Source organism: Bubalus kerabau, chromosome 3 (genome assembly GCF_029407905.1).
Source record: "Bubalus kerabau isolate K-KA32 ecotype Philippines breed swamp buffalo chromosome 3, PCC_UOA_SB_1v2, whole genome shotgun sequence".
NCBI lineage: Eukaryota > Metazoa > Chordata > Mammalia > Artiodactyla > Bovidae > Bubalus > Bubalus kerabau.
The window spans coordinates 161592388-161611605 of record NC_073626.1 but is presented as its reverse complement, the minus strand read 5'-3'; the positions used below and the strand labels follow the sequence as shown (position 1 = coordinate 161611605).

Below are 19218 nucleotides of genomic sequence, written 5' to 3'. Positions count from 1 at the left end.
GTGATAAAGAAGAATGAAATATGTCATTTGCTGCAACATGGTTGTACTTAGAGAATATCATACTAAATAAGTCAGAGAAAAATGAATATTATATCACTTATATGTGAAATCTAAAAAAAAATAGTGCAAATTAATCTACATACAAAGCAGACACAGACTCATAGACATAGAAAACAAACTTATGGTTACCAGAGGGGAAAGCAGAAGATAAATTAGGAGTATGGGATTAACAGATATAAACTACTATATACGTAAATTAGATAAGCAATAAGGATTTACTGTATAACACAGGGAGCTATATTCAATACCTTGAAATAACCTATAATGAAAAATTATCTGAAAAAAGTATAATACATATATAACTGAATCACTTTGCTGTATACCTGAAACGAACTCAATACTGTAAATCACTTATACTTCAATTAAAAGAAAAAGAACTGCCGCTTAAATGGCAAAATGGTGTTCATGTAGAGAGAGGGAAAGGGCTAGATTTGAGAATTGGCAAGGAAAACCAACAGTGCTTTCTCTCAGTATCTACCCCCCACCCCTTGTGTGGTAACTGCACTCTGCTGAGGGGAAGCAGGAAATAACTTCACCTCATGCTTCAGGCTCTGGACTCCAGGGGTGGGCTTCATGCTCTGAATCATTAACTTGTTCTGTTCCTGCTTTTCCTGGAGGAGCACATGACCCTAATCAAGACAGTCAGGCCACCAAGACCCAACCTGCAACTTCTGTAAGCAGACTCCCTCCTACGAGACCAAGTGGTGTCACTTGGGCATCTGGGTCTGCCCCAGACTGCCATAGACGAGATGGAGCCCACCCAGGGGATTTGGAGCCTATAGCTGAATCCTGGGAGCATCTTTGAGCCCCGAATCGAGCTGTAATTTAGTCAGCTGTGCTTGTGGACTTGTCATAGGCTGCTGAGTTTTTTTTATTTCTTTGGTTTAAGCCAGTTTGAGTTGAATTTTCTGTTCAAATGGACTCTGAATGAAGATTATTCAGTGTCTCTAATGATTACCGCTGGGAACAGGGAAAATCTCTGAAGTTTCCTGCTCTTGGTCTCATGGCCAGGAGTGGACACAGATTTTCTTAGTCACTGTTGGCCCCTCTTAGGTAGGGGTGGACATTTCTTCCTCACTTGCTAAGCTAGTGGAATCAAAGGCCTTGGAGACTCTGGGAGGGGAGGCCCAGACCAGTGACTCCCAGACTTTAGGATTTCAGATTTTGAGATTTCACAGATTTCAGCAGCAAAATTACAAAGAAAAATCTTAGGATCCAAATTCGAAGTGCCAAGTTTTAATTTTGTTAAGTAAAAATCTGAAAACAAACACATTAAAAAAAAAAACACTGCTATCTACCGTCACCATAATATCATAAAAGAAATGACACTTTGCCACACACACATGAAGGATAACTTTAGAATACAGGGCAGTCATTTAAAAAGAATACCCTTAGCTTTGTGAAAGTTACTCTGTGGCACTCACTTCTCTCTGTCTCAGATATGTGATACTTCCCTAGCAACACCGATCTGCTAACTGGGCTAGTAGAGAACCCTGTACCCCTCAGTAAAGTGTCCCCAGCCCTCAAATGTCACCCACATCCCAGGCACAGGAAACGCCTGGACCGCTCTGAACATCTGTCTCAGTGGGGCCCCCAAAGCCGTGATCTCTGGCCATTCTATAAATCACCTGACCTTGAGCTAGGTGTCCATCAGCTAGGGCAGAGTGGCGGTGGTTATGACACGGGCATAGGCACTATGAGGTGTGCATGGCAGACCACCCAGGCGACACATCAGGGCCAACTTGTACGAGGGCCAGTTCTGGCTCCAGAGTCGCTTTCCTGAGCTGACAGCACCTATTTGTCCTCCCCAAGCATGGTAGCTTCCCACCAGATACACATCCAATTACTGCTGGCAAACCCCCATCTCCTAGATCAAGTGAGGCTGAGTGACCTGAGACCCCACAATCCCATGCTCCCAGGGCCTAGACTTCACCCCGACAAAAACACTTATCAGAGAAGCCTGAGAAGACAACGCCAAGTCATGTGCACTATGTCATTTATTGTCACATTCCTCATGAAACAGGGGCAGGAATGGGGAAAGGGGAGCCTCTGGGCAGAGAGGAGGAAGGGAGCGGACAGCCTGCCCTTCCTCCAGGCTGGTGACCGTGGGGCCTTGGGCATTAGCGGGATTCCCTTAGATGCAAGCACAGTGCTGGGTGAGAAGGTTGGGCACCATCTCATACTTAAAAGAGTAACCTCCATCCGAGGTGGTGCGGACATGTAGGGGCCTCATGGTTCCCAGGAGGGCAGCGCAACAGGGCTGGGCCCCTGGCACCAGAGAGAGGGGCTGGATGGGGGTAGGAGGCACCCCAGGGACCGACAGGGGCAGGTCCTGTGGGGTGGACAGCCCACACCCCCCATGACAGTAGTAGAAGATAAAACTGGGAGGGTGCACGATCCACCGGTCCCAGCCCAGCTCCTGGAAGGAGATATTGAGGGCAGCTCTGTGGCAGTCGGCATGGACGGCGGGCTCCTCTGGAGGCCTCTGCAGCAGGCGCAGCGCAGCGGGAGACCAAGGCCACGGCAGCGGGGGCGTGGAGCGCCGGGCCCTCTCCCCTCCACTGGGCGGCTTGGCCCGTGTGTGGGCCACCAGGAAGGGGGTGGCTTCGGGCTGGGTGGAGCAGGAACAGAGAGGACAACGCAGCAGGAGCGCCAGGACAGGATGGGTCAGCAGAGGGAAGGCGGAGGTGGCCAGGTGCAGGACAGCCCAGCGAGGGGGGGCTTGGCCCAGCGACATGGGCACAGGCGTGGGACCCCCGGATGTCAGTACCAGCAGGCCGAGCAGGGGCTCAGAGCTGTTGGCGGCAGCAATCTCCTGTCTGTCCAGTCCCGTGTGGAACCACAGCTGCGCCGAAGTCACCTGGCGGCTGCGTGTGTGCTGGGATGGCTGGAACACATACGTGAAGAGGCCCTCCTCAGCCTCTCCAGCATCTGGCTCATCCCCGCAGCTGGCACCTGCAGGGGACAGAGGGAAGGGAAAGGGCAGCCCCCACCGGCAAAACCTGGGACCCCTCCCCCTCAGCAGGAGGGATCTGGCTGCCACTCACAAGCCTGCCAGGCACCAGATGAAGTACTCTGCCAGAGGCCAGGACTCTCCCCAATCTTCAGGGTACTAACAGAGGCCCCCCCATGTGTTCAGTTCCCTTCAGTTCAGTCGCTCAGTCGTGTCCGACTCTGCGGCCCCATGGACTGCAGCACACCAGGCCTCCCTGTCCATCACCAACTTCTGGAGTTTACTCAAATTCATGTCCATTGGATCGGTGATACCATCCAACCATCTCATCCTCTGTCGTCCCCTTCTCCTCCCGCCTTCAATCTTTCCCAGCATCAGGGTCTTTTCAAATGAATCAGTTCTTCGCATCAGGTAGCCAAAGTATTGGAATTTCAGCTTCAGCATCAGTCCTTCCAATGAATATTCAGGACTGATTTCCTTTAGGAAAACCCCCATGTGTTACTTCAGCATTAAAAGACTTCAAAAATGCCAGCCACTGCCAACTTCTCTCTGAAGTGGTTTTACCAATTAATATTCCCATCAGTGATGTGTAAGATGCCCTGCACTCTCTCCCTTCACCATTGCTTAGAATTGTTAGTTTCTATTTAAATTTTTACCTGATACTATGAAATGGTACCTTGAATGCTGTGTACACAGGCATTTGTTACATTACTCATGTCAGAAATACTGCATGAGAAACCCTTTAAAATAATTCCACTCTATAAAGGTTAACACCAAGAAAGAGGAGGAAGGGGATGGGGAGGACGAGAAAGGATTCAGCTCAGAATCAAGGACAGTGCTTTCTAAGAAAATGCAGTTGGCATCCTTACCCTGACAAGTATATAGACTGCATCAAACAGTCACAAACCAGCAGGAGTTAAAGAACTAGCAATTAGGGCTGTACTGTTATGTGGAACATCTCATTATAAACCTCACAACAACTGATCCATTTTGCAGATGTTAGTCACTCAGTCATGTCTGACTCTTTGTGACCCCATCTACCAGGCTCTTCTGTCCATGGGATTCTCCAGGCAAGAATACTGGAGTGGGTTGCCATTCCCTTCTGCAGGGGACCTTGCCAACCCAGGGATCGAACCTGGGTCTCCCACATTGCAGACAAATGTTTAACCACCTGAGCCAGATGAAAAGCCCTTAAACTAAGTGGGCTGGGATTCTGCCTGATCCTAAAGCCACACTCACTGTGCTGCCTGGGGCCCGAAGCACAGGGAGGCAGAGCATCCTCTCTGAGAGAAAAGTGAGCCAGGCTACAAAAAGGTCCAGCCAGTGGAGGGCTTTACTCACTGAGTCAGTGCAACTGACTGGGGAGATGAGAAGAGAATTCAAGAGAAGGTAGGCTAGTTTCCCAGCTAACTGTTCTCCCGCATCCCTGATATCTTCTCAAGTCTCAGCTGTCTGAGGCTAAAGAAACAATGTTTGGAGCAGGGAGCAAAAGCAAAGCAAGGAGGAAAGATGGCAGGAAAGGGCACACGCCCAGATCTCTCTGTCCCTAGACACCCTCGGCCTCCCAGACGACTATCTCGCAAATGGCTCCTATGAACCGGGCACTCTGGATACACCATCTCACTCAATCCTGAAACGTAGGCGTTATGGCACTTTTCACAGATGAGGAGACAAGAGGCTCAGGAAGATTTAGTAACTGGTCCATTATTGCAAAGTCAGTTGAGTGTCAGGTCTGGGATTCAACCCCACACCTGCCTAGCTCCCGAACCCAGGCTACACCACACTCTTTGTCAAAGTGCCAGTACCCCACCCTCATTACCTGCAGCTGGAAAAAGGATGGCCTGGGAGACATCTTGGTCCTCGGGCTCAGAGCCCCTGCGCATGAAGCCCCCCACGGCATGCCTTCGGGGCAGACGCCTGACTCCAGGATCTCCACCTTCCCCAGTCACCGGCGGGGGCCCCAAGGCATCCAGAAACAGGGCCCTCACCTTGGCCAGGACAAGTTCCCGGTCCACCTCCGGCCCATGACAGCCATGCCTGCCCTGAGGGGCCAGCAGCAAGAGGAGCAGCTGAAGCCACATAGCTCACCTGGCCCTGCCCACTGGGAACCCACACCCTGCCCTGTGCCCCTTCTGCCAGGGTCTGCCCAGGGCCTCCCCACTCCACCCTCCCCATCCCACCACCGCCCTCTTCTACCCTTCTCACCCCAGTCTTCCCCAGCCCTTCCCACGCCCTGCAGTCGAGTTGCCCCTGCCCATGGCATTGAGACCTCCTATCTCTGACGCAGATGTTTGTGGCCCTGAGCCTTATCTCCCACTCCCGCCAGGAATGTGAGGGAGGGGCTGGAGAGGGCTTTCACCCCAAGTGACCTAAACCACACATACAAACCCTCGCCCTCCACACACACAGAGTCACACAGTGTCACAACCCAGCACCCAGCACAGAAGTGACACCAGATGGGACAGGAGCCTGTTAACTGAGGGTCTGCCAGGTCTAAAAAGCGTTATTTGTCAGGGAGACAGAGCAAGCCAGCCCCTCGCACCTCCTGGGGCCCTTTTCAACCCAGCAGCTGCTGGGCCAGTCCTGGGGGGAAGGGCGGGGCGGGGGCTAGAACTGGGGTTAGGGCGGGGGGCAGGGGTCCCGCCTGCTCTAAACTTAGCCTGGAGGAGCCGGTCTGGGCTCTTGTCCTCCAGCTGTGTCATCAGAGAATATTTTTGGGATTGGCAGCTGCAGGCTTCTCTGTCACTCAGGCCCGATTCTGGCGGACTGCTGGGGACCTGGCGGCTGGAGGTGGGAGGGAGGAGGGGAAAGAGGCCCTGGCTGTGGGAGGGGGCTGGGAAGGCCGGTTCTCCGGAGCAGGAAGCCAGGCCGCAGGCAGGGGAGGCTGCGGGGCCCCTTGCTGGAGAGGCAAACAGGAAGGACTCCCCCCTGAGCCCTGGGCCCCCGGCCCGGGAATCGCCGCCGCCGCCGCCGCCGAGCAGCAGCTCCGGGCGGAGGGTAAGGAGGCGAGCCGGGAGCGGGCGGCCAGCAGAGAGCCCCGCGGGTCCCGGAGCCCAGTCCCCGGACGCGCCCCGCCTCCCGGGCTCCCGCCGCCGCTCCCGGCCTGCCCTTGCGCCGCCGCGATGAAGGCGGGCTCGGGGGATCAGGGGAGCCCCCCGTGCTTCCTGCGCTTCCCGCGGCCCGTGCGGGTGGTAAGTGGCGCGGAGGCCGAGCTCAAGTGCGTGGTGCTGGGGGAGCCGCCGCCCATTGTCGTGTGGGAGAAGGGCGGGAAGCAGCTGGCGGCCTCCGATCGCCTGAGCTTCCCGGTGGACGGCGCCGAGCACTGCCTGCTGCTGAGCGGCGCGCTGCCCACCGACGCTGGGGTCTACGTGTGCCGCGCCCGCAACTCGGCCGGAGAGGCCTACGCGGCGGCTGCCGTCACCGTACTGGAGCCGCCGGCCCACGAGCCCGAGCCCCAGCTCGCCGAGCGCCCGCTGTCGCCGCCCGGAGCCGGGGAGGGCGCCCCGGTGTTCCTGACGGGGCCCCGGTCCCAGTGGGTGCTGCGGGGGGCGGAGGTGGTGCTGGAGTGCCACGTGGGGGGCCTCCCCGTGCCCACGCTCTACTGGGAGAAGGATGGGATGGCGCTGGACGAAGTGTGGGACAGCAGCCACTTCTCCCTCGAGCCGGGCCGCGCGGGCGCGGGCGCGGGCGCGAGCCTGGCGCTTCGCATCCTGGCGGCTCGGCTTCCCGACTCGGGCGTCTACGTGTGCCACGCTCGCAACGCGCACGGCCACGCGCGGGCCGGGGCGCTGCTGCAGGTGCAGCAGCCCCCCGAGAGCCCGCCCGAGGACCCCGACGAGGCCCCCACGCCCGTGGTGGAGCCGCTTAAGTGCGCGCCCAAGACCTTCTGGGTTAACGAGGGCAAGCACGCAAAGTTCCGCTGCTACGTGATGGGCAAGCCGGAGCCAGAGATCGAATGGCACTGGGAGGGCCGCCCGCTGCTCCCCGATCGCCGCCGCCTCATGTACCGCGACCGAGACGGCGGCTTTGTGCTCAAGGTGCTGTACTGCCAGGCCAAGGACCGTGGGCTCTACGTGTGCGCCGCGCGCAATTCGGCGGGCCAGACGCTCAGTGCGGTGCAGCTGCACGTGAAAGGTACCACGGCGCCCCCGGGCGGCCGGGGCCAGGGGCCTCCAGCGCCCTCCCTGACCCCACTAACTCCAGCCCCAGTCAGTGCCTAGAAGACAGCAAGGAGTAAGGGAGGCTGAATATTAAAATGCAATTTCCCACCTCCCTCCCTCCCATCCCCCAGGGATTCGAGTTTAGTACGTCTCCAAGGTATGCTCCAGGAACTTCTTAGCAAGCTTTCCAAATGATTCTGAGGCAGATGGTGGAAAACCACTCTTCCATAAAGGCCTTTAAGGAATGATTGAATGATTGACCCAGAGGGACCTACAACTCTTGTACTTCAGTGTTTTTCAGCCTCTTTGTTATCTCACCACCCATTCCCCAATGGAAACCCCATTGGGGCCCCAGTGTATTATATAAAAGAATCATTTTATGGGTGTAAATTTCTAAATCCAAATTTGTAACATATATTTATAAAGTCAGTCAATGAGAACAAGGGATCTGTCTTATTAAGCACACACATTTTAACCATTCATAACTGGGTCTGGCTTTTGAGCCCCATGGGGAAAGCGTAGCTTCAGGTGTCACACTGACAAACTCCTGATTCACACCAAAGGGAGAAAACTTGAGGGCAAAAAAAATGCCCCCCAGTTTTTGACTATTCTGTCATTAGACTGCTCTCCGGGTTTGCAAGAAGAAGAAAGTGAAGGAGAGGAAATTTATATTTCAAAGTTGAGCCCCCAACGGTATTTAATAAACACTTACATTGCTCATAACTAGAAAAGTCAGGGGTGAAAAACATGCCAAATTCACACTGGAAGTTAAAGCTGCCCATAATAGGAGTTCATCGCAACTCACGGCATAATACCTTCACTAGTTATTACCCAACTCTTTCCCTCAGAGAAAAATAGTTGGCAAATCTCCCGAGTCTGTCCTGGCACACAGTCAAGCATGTGGCACCTGTTCCACGGGTGGTGGCCTCTTGGGTACAGTTTGATGTGCACAAACCGGCCAGGTGGAGCTGAACTCTCACCCCCTGAGGACAGAAAAGCCCAGGACGAAGGCCGAGATTCCCAGAGCCAAGTGACAAGACAGACGTGTTCCCCTAGCAGCCCAAGTGACCCCACTGGCCGTTTCTGTCATCATGCTTTTCTTTTTGTAAAATGCAGTTTTTAAAGTGGTTGAAGTACTTTCAAAATGAAGTTCAACTCAAACCCTTACAGATTTGTGTGTGGTGCCCATGAGGGGCCCCACAGAACATTTTGAAAATCCCTGATAATGGCCCCAAGCCCTTCCATCCCTTTCTCTGCTTTACAAATAAAGAAACTGTGGCCCAGCATCGTGAAAATGGCCTTGGTCAAGGTGATGTGTTAGGGTCAACGAGATTTGGGTCATCTGACTTCCCTTCTGAGGGTTTCTCTGAGTATACAACGCTACTAGCTCTGGGAGAAGAGCAAATGGCCTGAGCTACTATGGGTTTAGGCAGTGGGTGACAGAGGAGGGTCTTTCTCCCGGTCGGGGCCCTCTCCAGAGCCTTCTCTGGTCTCTCCCTTCTCCACAGAGCCCCGCCTCCGGTTCTCAAGGCCGCTGCAGGACGTGGAGGGCCGGGAGCATGGAATTGCGGTGCTGGAGTGTAAAGTCCCCAACTCGCGCATTCCCACTGCCTGGTTCCGTGAGGACCAGCGACTGCTGCCCTGCCGCAAGTACGAGCAAATCGAGGAGGGCACGGTCCGCCGCCTCATCATCCACAGGCTGAAGGCGGACGACGACGGCGTCTACCTGTGCGAGATGCGCGGCCGTGTGCGCACCGTGGCCAACGTGACAGTCAAAGGTCAGCTGGCCGGTGGCGGGCTGGGGGAGGCCGAGACAGAGGCAGGCTGGTGCCCAGTCCACGGGCTGATAATCTCCCATCCGTGTCTCAGGGCCCATCCTGAAGCGGCTGCCCCGAAAGCTTGACGTTTTTGAGGGCGAAAACGCGGTGCTGCTGGTGGAGACTCGCGAGGCTGGGGTGGAGGGACGCTGGAGTCGCGACGGAGAGGACCTGCCGGCCACCTGCCAGAGCAGCTCGGGCCACATGCACGCCCTGGTCCTTCCAGGGGTCACCCGAGAAGACGCTGGGGAGGTCACCTTCAGTCTGGGCAACTCCCGGACCACCACTCTGCTTAGAGTCAAATGTGAGGGCCCCAAAGCCCCTAGGCAGCCTCCTCAAGGGCTGGACAGGACGGTCAGGGCAGGAGGGTGACCAGATGACAGAGTCTGGGTTGGCAAAGTTGACTTTAGGTCCCAGGGATGTGGGAGGCTGGAACAGGGCTCGGATGCAAACCCTGCCTCTGTCTCAGGCATCAAGCACAATCCCCCAGGACCCCCAGTGTTGGCTGAGATGTTCAAGGGCCACAGGAACACGGTCCTGCTCACCTGGAAGCCTCCAGATCCCATCCCCGAGACCCCCTTCATCTACCGGCTGGAACGGCAGGAGGTGGGCTCGGAAGACTGGGTACAGTGCTTTAGCATTGAGAAAGCCGGGGCCGTGGAGGTGCCTGGGGACTGTGTGCCGACTGAGGGTGACTACCGCTTCCGAGTCTGCACCGTCAGCGAACACGGCCGCAGCCCGCACGTGGTGTTCCATGGGTCTGCTCACCTGGGTGAGTTGGTCCTGTCAGCCCAGGCTGTCAGTGGCTGTACCTGAAGTTGTGCCCTCCCCATCACCCTTTCTCCCTTCCCCTGCGCTCCCCCCTCTCTCTTGCTATATGCCATCTACCTGCCAGTCTCTGCCCTCTGCCAGCCCCCTGGTTCTGATGGCCGTGCTCTGTCCCCGTCTCAGTGCCCACAGCTCGCCTGGTGGCTGGTCTGGAGGAGGTGCAGGTGTATGATGGGGAAGACGCCATCTTCTCCCTGGATCTCTCCACCATCATCCAGGGCACCTGGTTCCTTAATGGGGAGGAGCTCAAGAGTAACGAACCAGAGGGCCAGGTGGGGCCCGGGCCCCTGCGGTACCGGGTGGAACAGCATGGCCTGCAGCACAGGCTCATCCTGCAGGCCGTCCGGCATCAGGACAGTGGGGCCCTGATTGGCTTCAGCTGCCCAGGTGTGCAGGACTCAGCCGCCCTCACCATCCAAGGTTGGTGCTGGTGGGGACCACGGTGGGCAGGTAGGGTCAAGACATAGAAGTCCCATTAGCAAAATGAGGCACACGCTATTCGTGCTTCTCACATCTGAGCCAGGAGTCAGGAGCATCCTAGGTGAGCTCAGATAGAGCACTTAGGGATCCAGAAGTCCAATTTCAACCCGTGCTTAGTCGTTCAGTCGTGTCCGACTCTGCAACCCTGACAGGCTCCTCTGTCCATGGGGATTCCATGGTGTGGGCTGCCATGCTTTCCTCCAGGGGATCTTCCCTACCCAGGGATCAAACCCAGGCCTCCTGCATTGCAGGCGGATTCTTTACCGTCTGAGCCACCAGAGAAGCCTGTATAGGAGACTCTTTGTTATTTTTACCAGCATCATATCCAAATTCTCTAGGGGTACTTTGTGGTTTGCAGAATTCTGTCATGTTTGTCATCTTAAAGACACAGACCTTGACCCCTAGTCCCTGACCACTTCCTGCCCTACTGTGTGATGGCTAACACTATCTGAGTCACTTCCTGTGTGCCAGGCACAATCCTAATTGCTTTACATATATTAATTAGCATAGACCTCTCAACAGCCCTAAATCTTCCCTGGTGGCTCAGATGGTAAAGCGTCTGCCTACAATGCAGGAGACCCGGGTTCAATCCCTGGGTCGGGAAGATCTCCTGGAGAAGGAAATGGCAACCCACTCCAGTATTCTTGCCTGGAAAATCCCATGGACAGGAGCCTGGTGGACTACAGCCCACAGGGTCGCAAAGAGTCGGACACGACTGAGCAACTTCGCTTTCACTTCTTTCGCTTCCTCAACAGCCCTACGGGATGTGTTCTTTTGTCATCCCCATTACAGATGGGGAAACAGACACAGGTCCAGTGACTTGCCCAGAGTCACAGAACTGAGAAGTGCTAGTGCTGGATTACGAACGCAGGCGGTCTGGCTGCAGTATCGCACTCTGCCACCCTGAGGAAAGAGGAGAGGAGAGGGAATGAGGCCTCCCTGAGGATGACAGTTCTTGGCAGGAGTCTGAAAGTTCAGGGAACGCACTGGCATTTGCACCATTGCTGGAATTTGTAAAGCCAGTCACAGAATTCCTCAGTGTCCACGCACAGGGCCTGGAGGCAGTTAGCCAGCAGCAGCCCAGGAGGAGAACAAAGTAAGAAATACCCACAAAGAGAGCAGCAATACTAAAATACAACCCAGGTTCACATGGTAAAGAATCTATCTGCAATGCAGGAGACCTGGGTTCAATCCCTAGGTTGGGAAGAACCCCTGGAGAAAGAAATGGCAACCCACTCCTTCTTGCCTGGAGAATTCCATGGACAGATTAGCCTGGCAAGCTACAGCCCATGGGGTCTCAAAGAGTCAGACACACAACTGAGCAACTAATCTTTCACTAACATTGGGCTTCCCTGGTGATTCAGGCGGTAAAGAATCTGCCCGCAATGATGGAGACCTGGATTCAATCAGCTCAGGAAGGGTCAGGAAGCTCCTTTGGAGAAGGGAATGGCAACCCACTCCAGCATTCTTTCCTGGAGAAGTCCATGGGGTTGCAAAGAATCAGACAAGGCTGATTGACTAACACTTTCACCAATGTCAGAGTCATGCTGAGGGCTGGTTTATAATGCAGATTCTTTGACCCTTGCATGCTTGGGCAGGGGGAGGGGCAAAGCTTAGGAATCTGCATTTTCAGTAGGCTCTCTGGGAATTCTTATGCACACTAAAACCACTGCTCTTGAGAGTTGGTGTGTAAGCGCAAAACGAAATTTTAAAACCAATAAATGCATCACATCAGTCGTCTAGCCTGATGTGCCCAGCCCCCTCCCCCAGTACATGCCCTGCAGTGGGGTGCTCACCGGGTAAGCAGAGCACAGCCAGGGCGCTACCCATGACCACACCTCTCCCCACGCAGAGAGTCCCGTGCACATCCTGAGCCCCCAGGACAAGGTGTCGCTTACCTTCACAACCTCCGATCGGGTGGTACTGACCTGTGAGCTCTCCCGGGTGGACTTCCCAGCGAGCTGGTACAAGGATGGGCAGCAGGTGGAGGAGAGCGAGTCACTGGTGGTGAAGATGGACGGGCGCAAACACCGCCTGATCCTGCCCGAGGCCCAGGTCCAGGACAGCGGCGAGTTCGAGTGCAGGACAGAAGGCATCTCAGCCTTTTTCAGCATCACCGTCCAAGGTCAGGGACCGAGGCAGCCTAGGCTCCCCCAGCCGAGGCTGACCCAGGGGGCTGTGCCAATCCTACCCCACCCCCTGCTCTGCCCGCTTGATGGTCCCTTCCAGGGAGGGCCTAGGGGGCCAGGGGACATGTTTGCAGATCACGCTGCCCCCACACCACCCTCCAGCACACTTGGCCCTCATATACCCTCTGCTGGGAGGGATGTGAGGGGACCTCAAATCAATGAAGGGCAGGGGAGGTGAGAGCTAACATTTGTTAGGCACCTGCTAGCCAAGCCCTGTGCTGGATACTTGAAATGTACACTTTCATTCAACATTCAAGGCTACATGAGAGCCAGTATATCTCCACTCATGGATGAAGTAGCAGAGACTCAGAGAGGTTATGCAAGTTGCTCACAATCACACAGCCAGCAACTACGCTACCTGGGTTCACACCCACGCCGCGGGAGGTCAGGGTCAAAGGAAAGCTTTAGGTGCAGTGGTCCAGAGGTTCTTGGAAGCCAGTCCACATTCTGGCTGCTTCAGAGACTAATATCAGGAAACCTATTATTAGTGCATAGCCCCTCCCCACCCCCCACCCCAACCCCAGGCCTCCAGAGCCTGAATATCCAGGACAGAGCTTTGAGATCCACTCTAGGAGGACAACTCTGGAACCACTGAACCAGCTCAGTCTTCTCACTTTGAGTGGAAATCCTGTTACGGCCCCATTGCCAAAAGGTCCTCTGCCCCTGCGTGAATGTGCCCTGTGATGGGGAACTCACTACCTGTAGGGGGTGTTGCCCCAAGGTGACAGCACTCATTCCCACCTCCCACCTCCTCCCTGTCCTGGGGCCAGCCCACCAGGGGCTTCCTGGTAAAAGCCGCAGCAAGCAATGACCTCCTCTCAGCCTAGACAAAGGCCCTCTGTGTCCCCCCCAGCCAGCATCCTCAGATCCTCTGGGGACTCACAGGCCTGTCCACAGGATCGGCGATACTGACCTGTGACACCTCACCCACCACCATGGACTCAGGTGTTCCATGTGTGGGTGTCGGTGTGACCCCATCTCTGCTCCCCCTAGACCCCCCAGTGCACATCGTGGCCCCCCGGGAGCATGTGTTTGTGCACGCTATAACCTCCGAGTGTGTCATGCTGACCTGTGAGGTGGACCGGGAGGATGCCCCCGTACACTGGTTCAAGGACGGACAGGAGGTGGAGGAGAGTGACTTCGTGCTGCTGGAGAGTGAAGGGCCCCACCGCCGCCTCGTGCTGCCCTCTGCCCAGCCTTCTGTCGGGGGCGAGTTCCAGTGCGTCGCTGGCGACGAGCGCGCCTACTTCACCGTGACTATCACAGGTGGGGCTCCAGGCAGGCCACGGGATGGGGCAGCTGTGCCCTGCTCCCGCCTGGACAGCCGGCACACTCCTGGGCCACCATTCCCAACCCCCCCAGCCGATCACACCCCACCCTTTCCCCCCAACCCATGGTCTGCACGCTGAGGTTCAGCCACTGCAGAAAATGCATTGTCATAAGCGCACTAGTCATAGCTACATGGCAGAGGGAAGCCCGCCTTCTCTGTTCTCCTGAAGGCCCTCCGAGGGGAGCCTTAGGGTAGTGTGGGGTGAGGAGACCCGAGCACTAGACGGGTTAAAAGTCTCCTGTGGGAGACCTCAGCTCCATCTGGGCACCCAACTCTCCTCTCCCCAACCTCACACTTCGTATAGCCCTGTCCCCACCCAAAGAATGGGGAGAGTTTCCACAGGCGAGGCTGACACCACGGTCCCCACCGTGCCGCTACACCCCTGCTGTGCTTTGTGGTCATGTCACGGTTAACTTTGAGTAACCATCTGAGCCGCTGTGAGCCCTGGTCCAAGGGAAGACCCTCTTCTTCAACATTCAGCCCACTTTCCAGGAGTAGGGAACAGACGTGAACTGGGCAAGGTGGCCGGGCACCTCGGCCCCAGCCCCAGATGCCCAGCCACGGCTGTGTCGTGTCCTGCAGACGTCTCCTCGTGGATCGTGTACCCCAGCGGCAAGGTGTACGTGGCGGCCGTGCGCCTGGAGCGCGTGGTGCTGACCTGCGAGCTGTGCCGGCCCTGGGCCGAGGTGCGCTGGACCAAGGATGGTGAGGAGGTGGTGGAGAGTCCCGCGCTGCTCCTACAGAAGGAGGACACGGTGCGCCGCCTGGTGCTGCCCGCCGTTCAGCTGGAGGACTCGGGCGAGTACTTGTGTGAAATCGATGACGAATCCGCCTCATTCACGGTCACCGTCACAGGTGTGGGTCCACCCCCCGCCCCTGGGGTCACCAGAGGACTGCCCTGAGCCCTTGGGGAGCTGGCCACAAAGCCCCTAGCTAGCACATTGGGGACGGGGAGGAGGGGCTTCGGGTGCATGAACTGGTGGTGGTGGGGGGTGGTCCCTGCCCAGAAGACCCAGGGGTCACTGTTAGAGGAAGCAGGCTCCTCCCCAGCGCCCAAGCCAGGAATAGCTGTGCTCCACCAGCTCACTTACTGAGCAGTTTATATGTGTTAGGCGCTGGGCCAGGTGCTGTGGGTCACTGATGCTTATTGCATATAAGGTCCCTGCTCTCAGACAGCTGCCGGTATAGCTGGGGGCGGGGTGGGTGCAGCCGTTAACCAGGGGTCGCAAACCGGCAGTCCCTCGGGCCTCATACAGCCCACAGGTGTGTTGTGTTTGGCCTGCAGAGTCATACCAAAGTCAGGACAGTTCCAATAACAACCCGGAGTTATGCATCCTCTTGAAAAAGCCGAAGACCCGGCGCCTCTGGTCCCGCTTCCCCCCTTGGCGACGAACAGCTGGCGCTGAGTAGCAGCTGCCCCCATAATTCGGGGCCCACATTCCTCTGTTTCACACCCACCCCCATCCCCCACTGTTCTTTTTTGCTCCCCTTCCTAGACTGCTTCAGCCTGGCCCCTGTGGGCATTTGAGTTTGCGACCCCTGTGTTTAACCAATAAACACGCAAATAAATGTACGGTGACACTTCGTGACAAGTACCATGGAGGAAAGAGGGCTCAAGAGAGCTGGACAGGAGGTCAGGGAGGGCCTCGGGGAGAGTCACCGTGCCACCCGCAGGAGCCAGTCCTGGGCCAGGCTCTGGACACTCAGTAGCTCGCAGACACACGTGCATCCCTGCAGGAGTGGATAGCCTGGCGGGAAAGCCAGACACCTTAAGTCTTGGAGGGAGTGTTGCAGTAAGGTTGCAGTGAGAGCTCAGGGATGGGGCCTGCTAACCTGGTTGGCTAGCAGGCAGGAAGTAGCTTCAGAACAGATATTTGGAGCAGGGGCTGAGTTAGCTAAGTGGGGGTCTGGATTTGGACTGAAGGTCAGAGGTGAAGATTTTCAAAGCGGGAAGGCACAGGATGATTATGGAAGTGATGGTTCACTGCCAGAAACTTGGGGGCTGCAGCTCATGGCGCCGATCCCAGTGTGTACCTGAGCGGGGCGGGGAGTGTAAAACCCGGGTGGCTCTGGATGGCACTGAAGAACCCACCGGCTGCACTGGAGCGACCATCCCAATGCCGGCACCTTCTGGTTGCCCTCCCCACTGACCTGCTCTAGAAACAAGGCTTCAGCCTAGATTTGAGCTACTTAGGGCCTCCCAACTCCCTGCACCCCAGATAGGACAGCCTGAAACACAAGCCACAAAGCCAAAAAGGCCTTTCTGCACATACTCTGTCCTGTAGTGGCTGCCTTCAACCGCTCCCTCCCCAAGCCCTGGCCAGACATCATGGCTGCAGACACACACATTCCAGCCCATAATTGGCCTCCCCACAAAACACCAGATTCTTCCTGGTAAGTTCACACAACACACCACCTTGGCTGTGGACCAGGAGAATCAGGTCCGATGCCAAGCTGAGGTCCCATAGCCTTGCAGGCTCCCCAGTCCCATGGCTGCATGCCATCTACACTCCACTGCCTCCATCACCTCCCCCACCATTCAGGCAGCCACACTCCAACATCTGATGGTGCTGGTAGACCCAGAGAACCAACCTGCATCATACAGATTATTAGAACAAGCCCGGTTAGGGAGGCAGAGGCAAGAGCTGGGTGTATACTGGTGGGCATGTCTGCCCATACTCCCCACTGCAAAGACCTAGACCGGGAAGCTAGCAGTTCCCCAGCCAGCCACTAGGGGGCCGAATGCTGAAGGAGCACTTCCGCATCTTGGAGACGATTAGGGGAGACCTCCAAGGTGCGTAGATACCTGGGCAGGCCGGCGCTCAGAGCCCTGGTCACCTCCCACATTGACATCGCTCCTTTCTGTGAAAGACTGACCACTCCAGAGCAGTTAGAAATGAACTCGAATCGGCATTTAACATCCCCAGGGAATTCAGGCACAGATGCAAATTCATTACTGAGTTTCCTACAAGCCTTAGCTTGGAATCCCTACCACTGCTGGCAGAATCTGTCAGTTCAGTTCAGTCGCTCAGTTGTGTCCGACTCTTTGTGACCCCATGGACTGCAGCACTCCAGGCTTCCCAGTCCATCAACTGCCGGAGCTTGCTCAAACTCATGTCCATTGAGTCGGTGATGCCATCCAACCATCTCATCCTCTGTTAATCCCCTTCACCTCCTGCCTTCAGTCTTGCCCAACATCAGGGTCTTTTCAAATGAGTCAGTTCTTCTCATCAGGTGGCCAAAGTATTGGAGTTTCAGCTTCAACATCAGTCCTTCCAATGAATATTCAGGACTGATTTCCTTTAGGATTGACTGGTTGGATCTCCTTGCTGTCCAAGGGATTCTCAAGAGTCTTCTCCAACACCACAGTTCAAAAGCATCAATTCTTTGGCACTCAGCTTTCTTTATAGTCCAACTCTCACATCCATACATGACTACTGGAAAAACCATGGCCTTGACTAGACAGACCTTTGTTGACAAAGTAATGTCTCTGCTTTTGAATATGCTGTCTAGGTTGGAAATAACTTTTCTTCCAAGGAGCAAGCGTCTTTTAATTTCATGACTGCGGTCACCATCTGCAGTGATTTTGGAGCCCAAGAAAATAAAATCTCTCACTGTTTCCACTGTTTCCCCATCTATTTGCCATGAAGTGATGGGTCCAGATGCCACGATCTTCGTTTTCTGAATGTTGAGTTTTAAGCCAGCTTTTTCACTGTCTTCTTTCACATTCATCAAGAGGCTCTTTAGTTCTTCTTCGCTTCCTGCCATAAGGGCGGTGTCATCTGCATATATGAGGTTATTGATATTTTTCCCGGAAATCTTGATTCCAGCTTGTGCTTTATCTAGCCTGGAATTTTGCATGATGTACTCTGTATATAAGTTAAATAAGCAGGGTGACAATATACAACCTTAACGTACTCCTTTCCCAATATGGAACCAGTCTGTTGTTTCATGTCCATTTCTAACTATTGCTTCTTGACCTGCATACAGATTTCTCAGGAAGCAGGTAAGGTGGTCTGATATTCTCATCTCTTTAAGAGTTTTCCACAGTTTGTTGTGATCCACACAGTCAAAGGCTTTGGTGTAGTCAATAAAGCAGAAGTATATGTTTTCTGGAACTCTCTTGCTTTTTCGATGATCCAACAGATTTTGGCAATTTGATCTCTAGTTCCTCTGCCTTTGCAAAATCCAGCTTGAACATCTGGAAGTTCCCAGTTCATGTACTGGTTTGGAGAATTTTGAGCATTACTTTGCTAGCATGTGGGACTTCCCTGGTGGCTCAGAGGTTAAAGCGTCTGCCTACAAGGCAGGACACCCAGGTTCAATCCCTGGGTTGGGAAGATCCCTTGGAGAAGGAAATGGCAACCCACTCCAGTATTCTTGCCTGGAGAATCCCATGGACAGAAGAACCTGGTAGGTTACAGTCCATGGGGTCGCAAAGAGTCGGACATAACTGAGCGATTTCACTTGCTAGCATGTGAGATGAGTGCAATTGTGGGGTAGTTTGAACATTCTTTGACTTTGCCTTTCTTTGGGATTGGAATGAAAACTGACCTTTTCCAGTCCTGTGGCCACTGCTGAGTTTTCCAAATTTACTGGCATATGGAGTGCAGCACTTTCATAGCATCATATTTTAGGATTTGAAATAGCTCAACTGGAATTCCATCACCTCCACTAGCTTTGTTCATAGTGATGCTTCCTAAGGCCCACTTGACTTCGCATTCCAGGATGTCTAGTTCTAGGTGAGTGATCACACCATCATGGTTATCTGGGTCATGAATATTTTTCTTCTGTGTATTCTTACCACCTCTTCTTATTATCTTCTGCTTCTGTTAGGGCCATACCATTTCTGTCCTTTATTGTGCCCATCTTTGCATGAAAAGTTCCCTTGGTATCTCTAATTTTCTTGAAGAGATCTCTAGTCTTTCCCATTCTATTGTTTTCCTCTGTTTGCACTGATCACTGAGGAACGTTTTCTTATCTTTCCTTGCTATTCTTTGGAAATCTGCATTAAAATGGGTATGTCTTTCCTTTTTTCCTTTGCCTTTTGCTTTTCTTCTTTTCTCAGCTATTTGTAAGGCCTCCTCAGACAACCATTTTGCCTTTTTGCATTTCTTTTTCTTGGGGATGGTCTTGATCTGCCTCCTGTACAATGTTGCAAACCTCCCTCCATAGTTCTTCAGGCACTCTGTCTATCAGATCTAATCCCTTGAATCTATTTCTCACTTCCACTGTATAATCACAAGGGATTTGATTTAGGTCATATCTGAATTGGTCTAGTGGTTTTCCCAACTTTCTTCAATTTAAGTCTGAACTTTGCAATAAGGAGCTTCCCTTTATTGAATGGTGGTTTTTCCTCCTGCCCTAGATAGGTGTAGCCAGCTGTGACCATAAGGAAGTT

General features: G+C 54.5%; 2 protein-coding genes across 6 annotated transcripts in view; one reads left to right on the top strand and one right to left on the bottom strand.

The window, feature by feature from the left end:
- Nucleotides 1-2042: 2042 nt before the first annotated feature.
- Nucleotides 2043-5160, bottom strand: INHA (inhibin subunit alpha). The gene is made up of 2 exons (XM_055573571.1): nt 4833-5160; nt 2043-3015 (listed from the first exon to the last, which is right to left on the bottom strand). Exons 1-2 carry the CDS (start codon nt 5092-5094, stop codon nt 2195-2197), a joined length of 1083 nt encoding a protein of 360 aa, XP_055429546.1. The 5' UTR covers nt 5095-5160; the 3' UTR covers nt 2043-2194.
- Nucleotides 5161-5804: 644 nt separating this feature from the next.
- Nucleotides 5805-19218, top strand: part of OBSL1 (obscurin like cytoskeletal adaptor 1) — a 22625-nt gene continuing 9211 nt past the window's right edge. For 2 of the 5 annotated variants that reach the window (XM_055573562.1, XM_055573563.1), the window contains exons 1-8: nt 5807-7147; nt 8682-8951; nt 9043-9294; nt 9460-9762; nt 9942-10238; nt 12151-12423; nt 13481-13753; nt 14400-14672. In XM_055573562.1, the coding sequence (XP_055429537.1) occupies nt 6136-7147; nt 8682-8951; nt 9043-9294; nt 9460-9762; nt 9942-10238; nt 12151-12423; nt 13481-13753; nt 14400-14672 (2953 nt within the window). In that variant the 5' untranslated portion in view covers nt 5807-6135. Of the gene's footprint in view, nt 7148-8681; nt 8952-9042; nt 9295-9459; nt 9763-9941; nt 10239-12150; nt 12424-13480; nt 13754-14399; nt 14673-15102; nt 15402-19218 lie in introns of those variants that run through there. The other 3 variants (XM_055573564.1, XM_055573561.1, XM_055573560.1) reach the window with 3 other exon arrangements.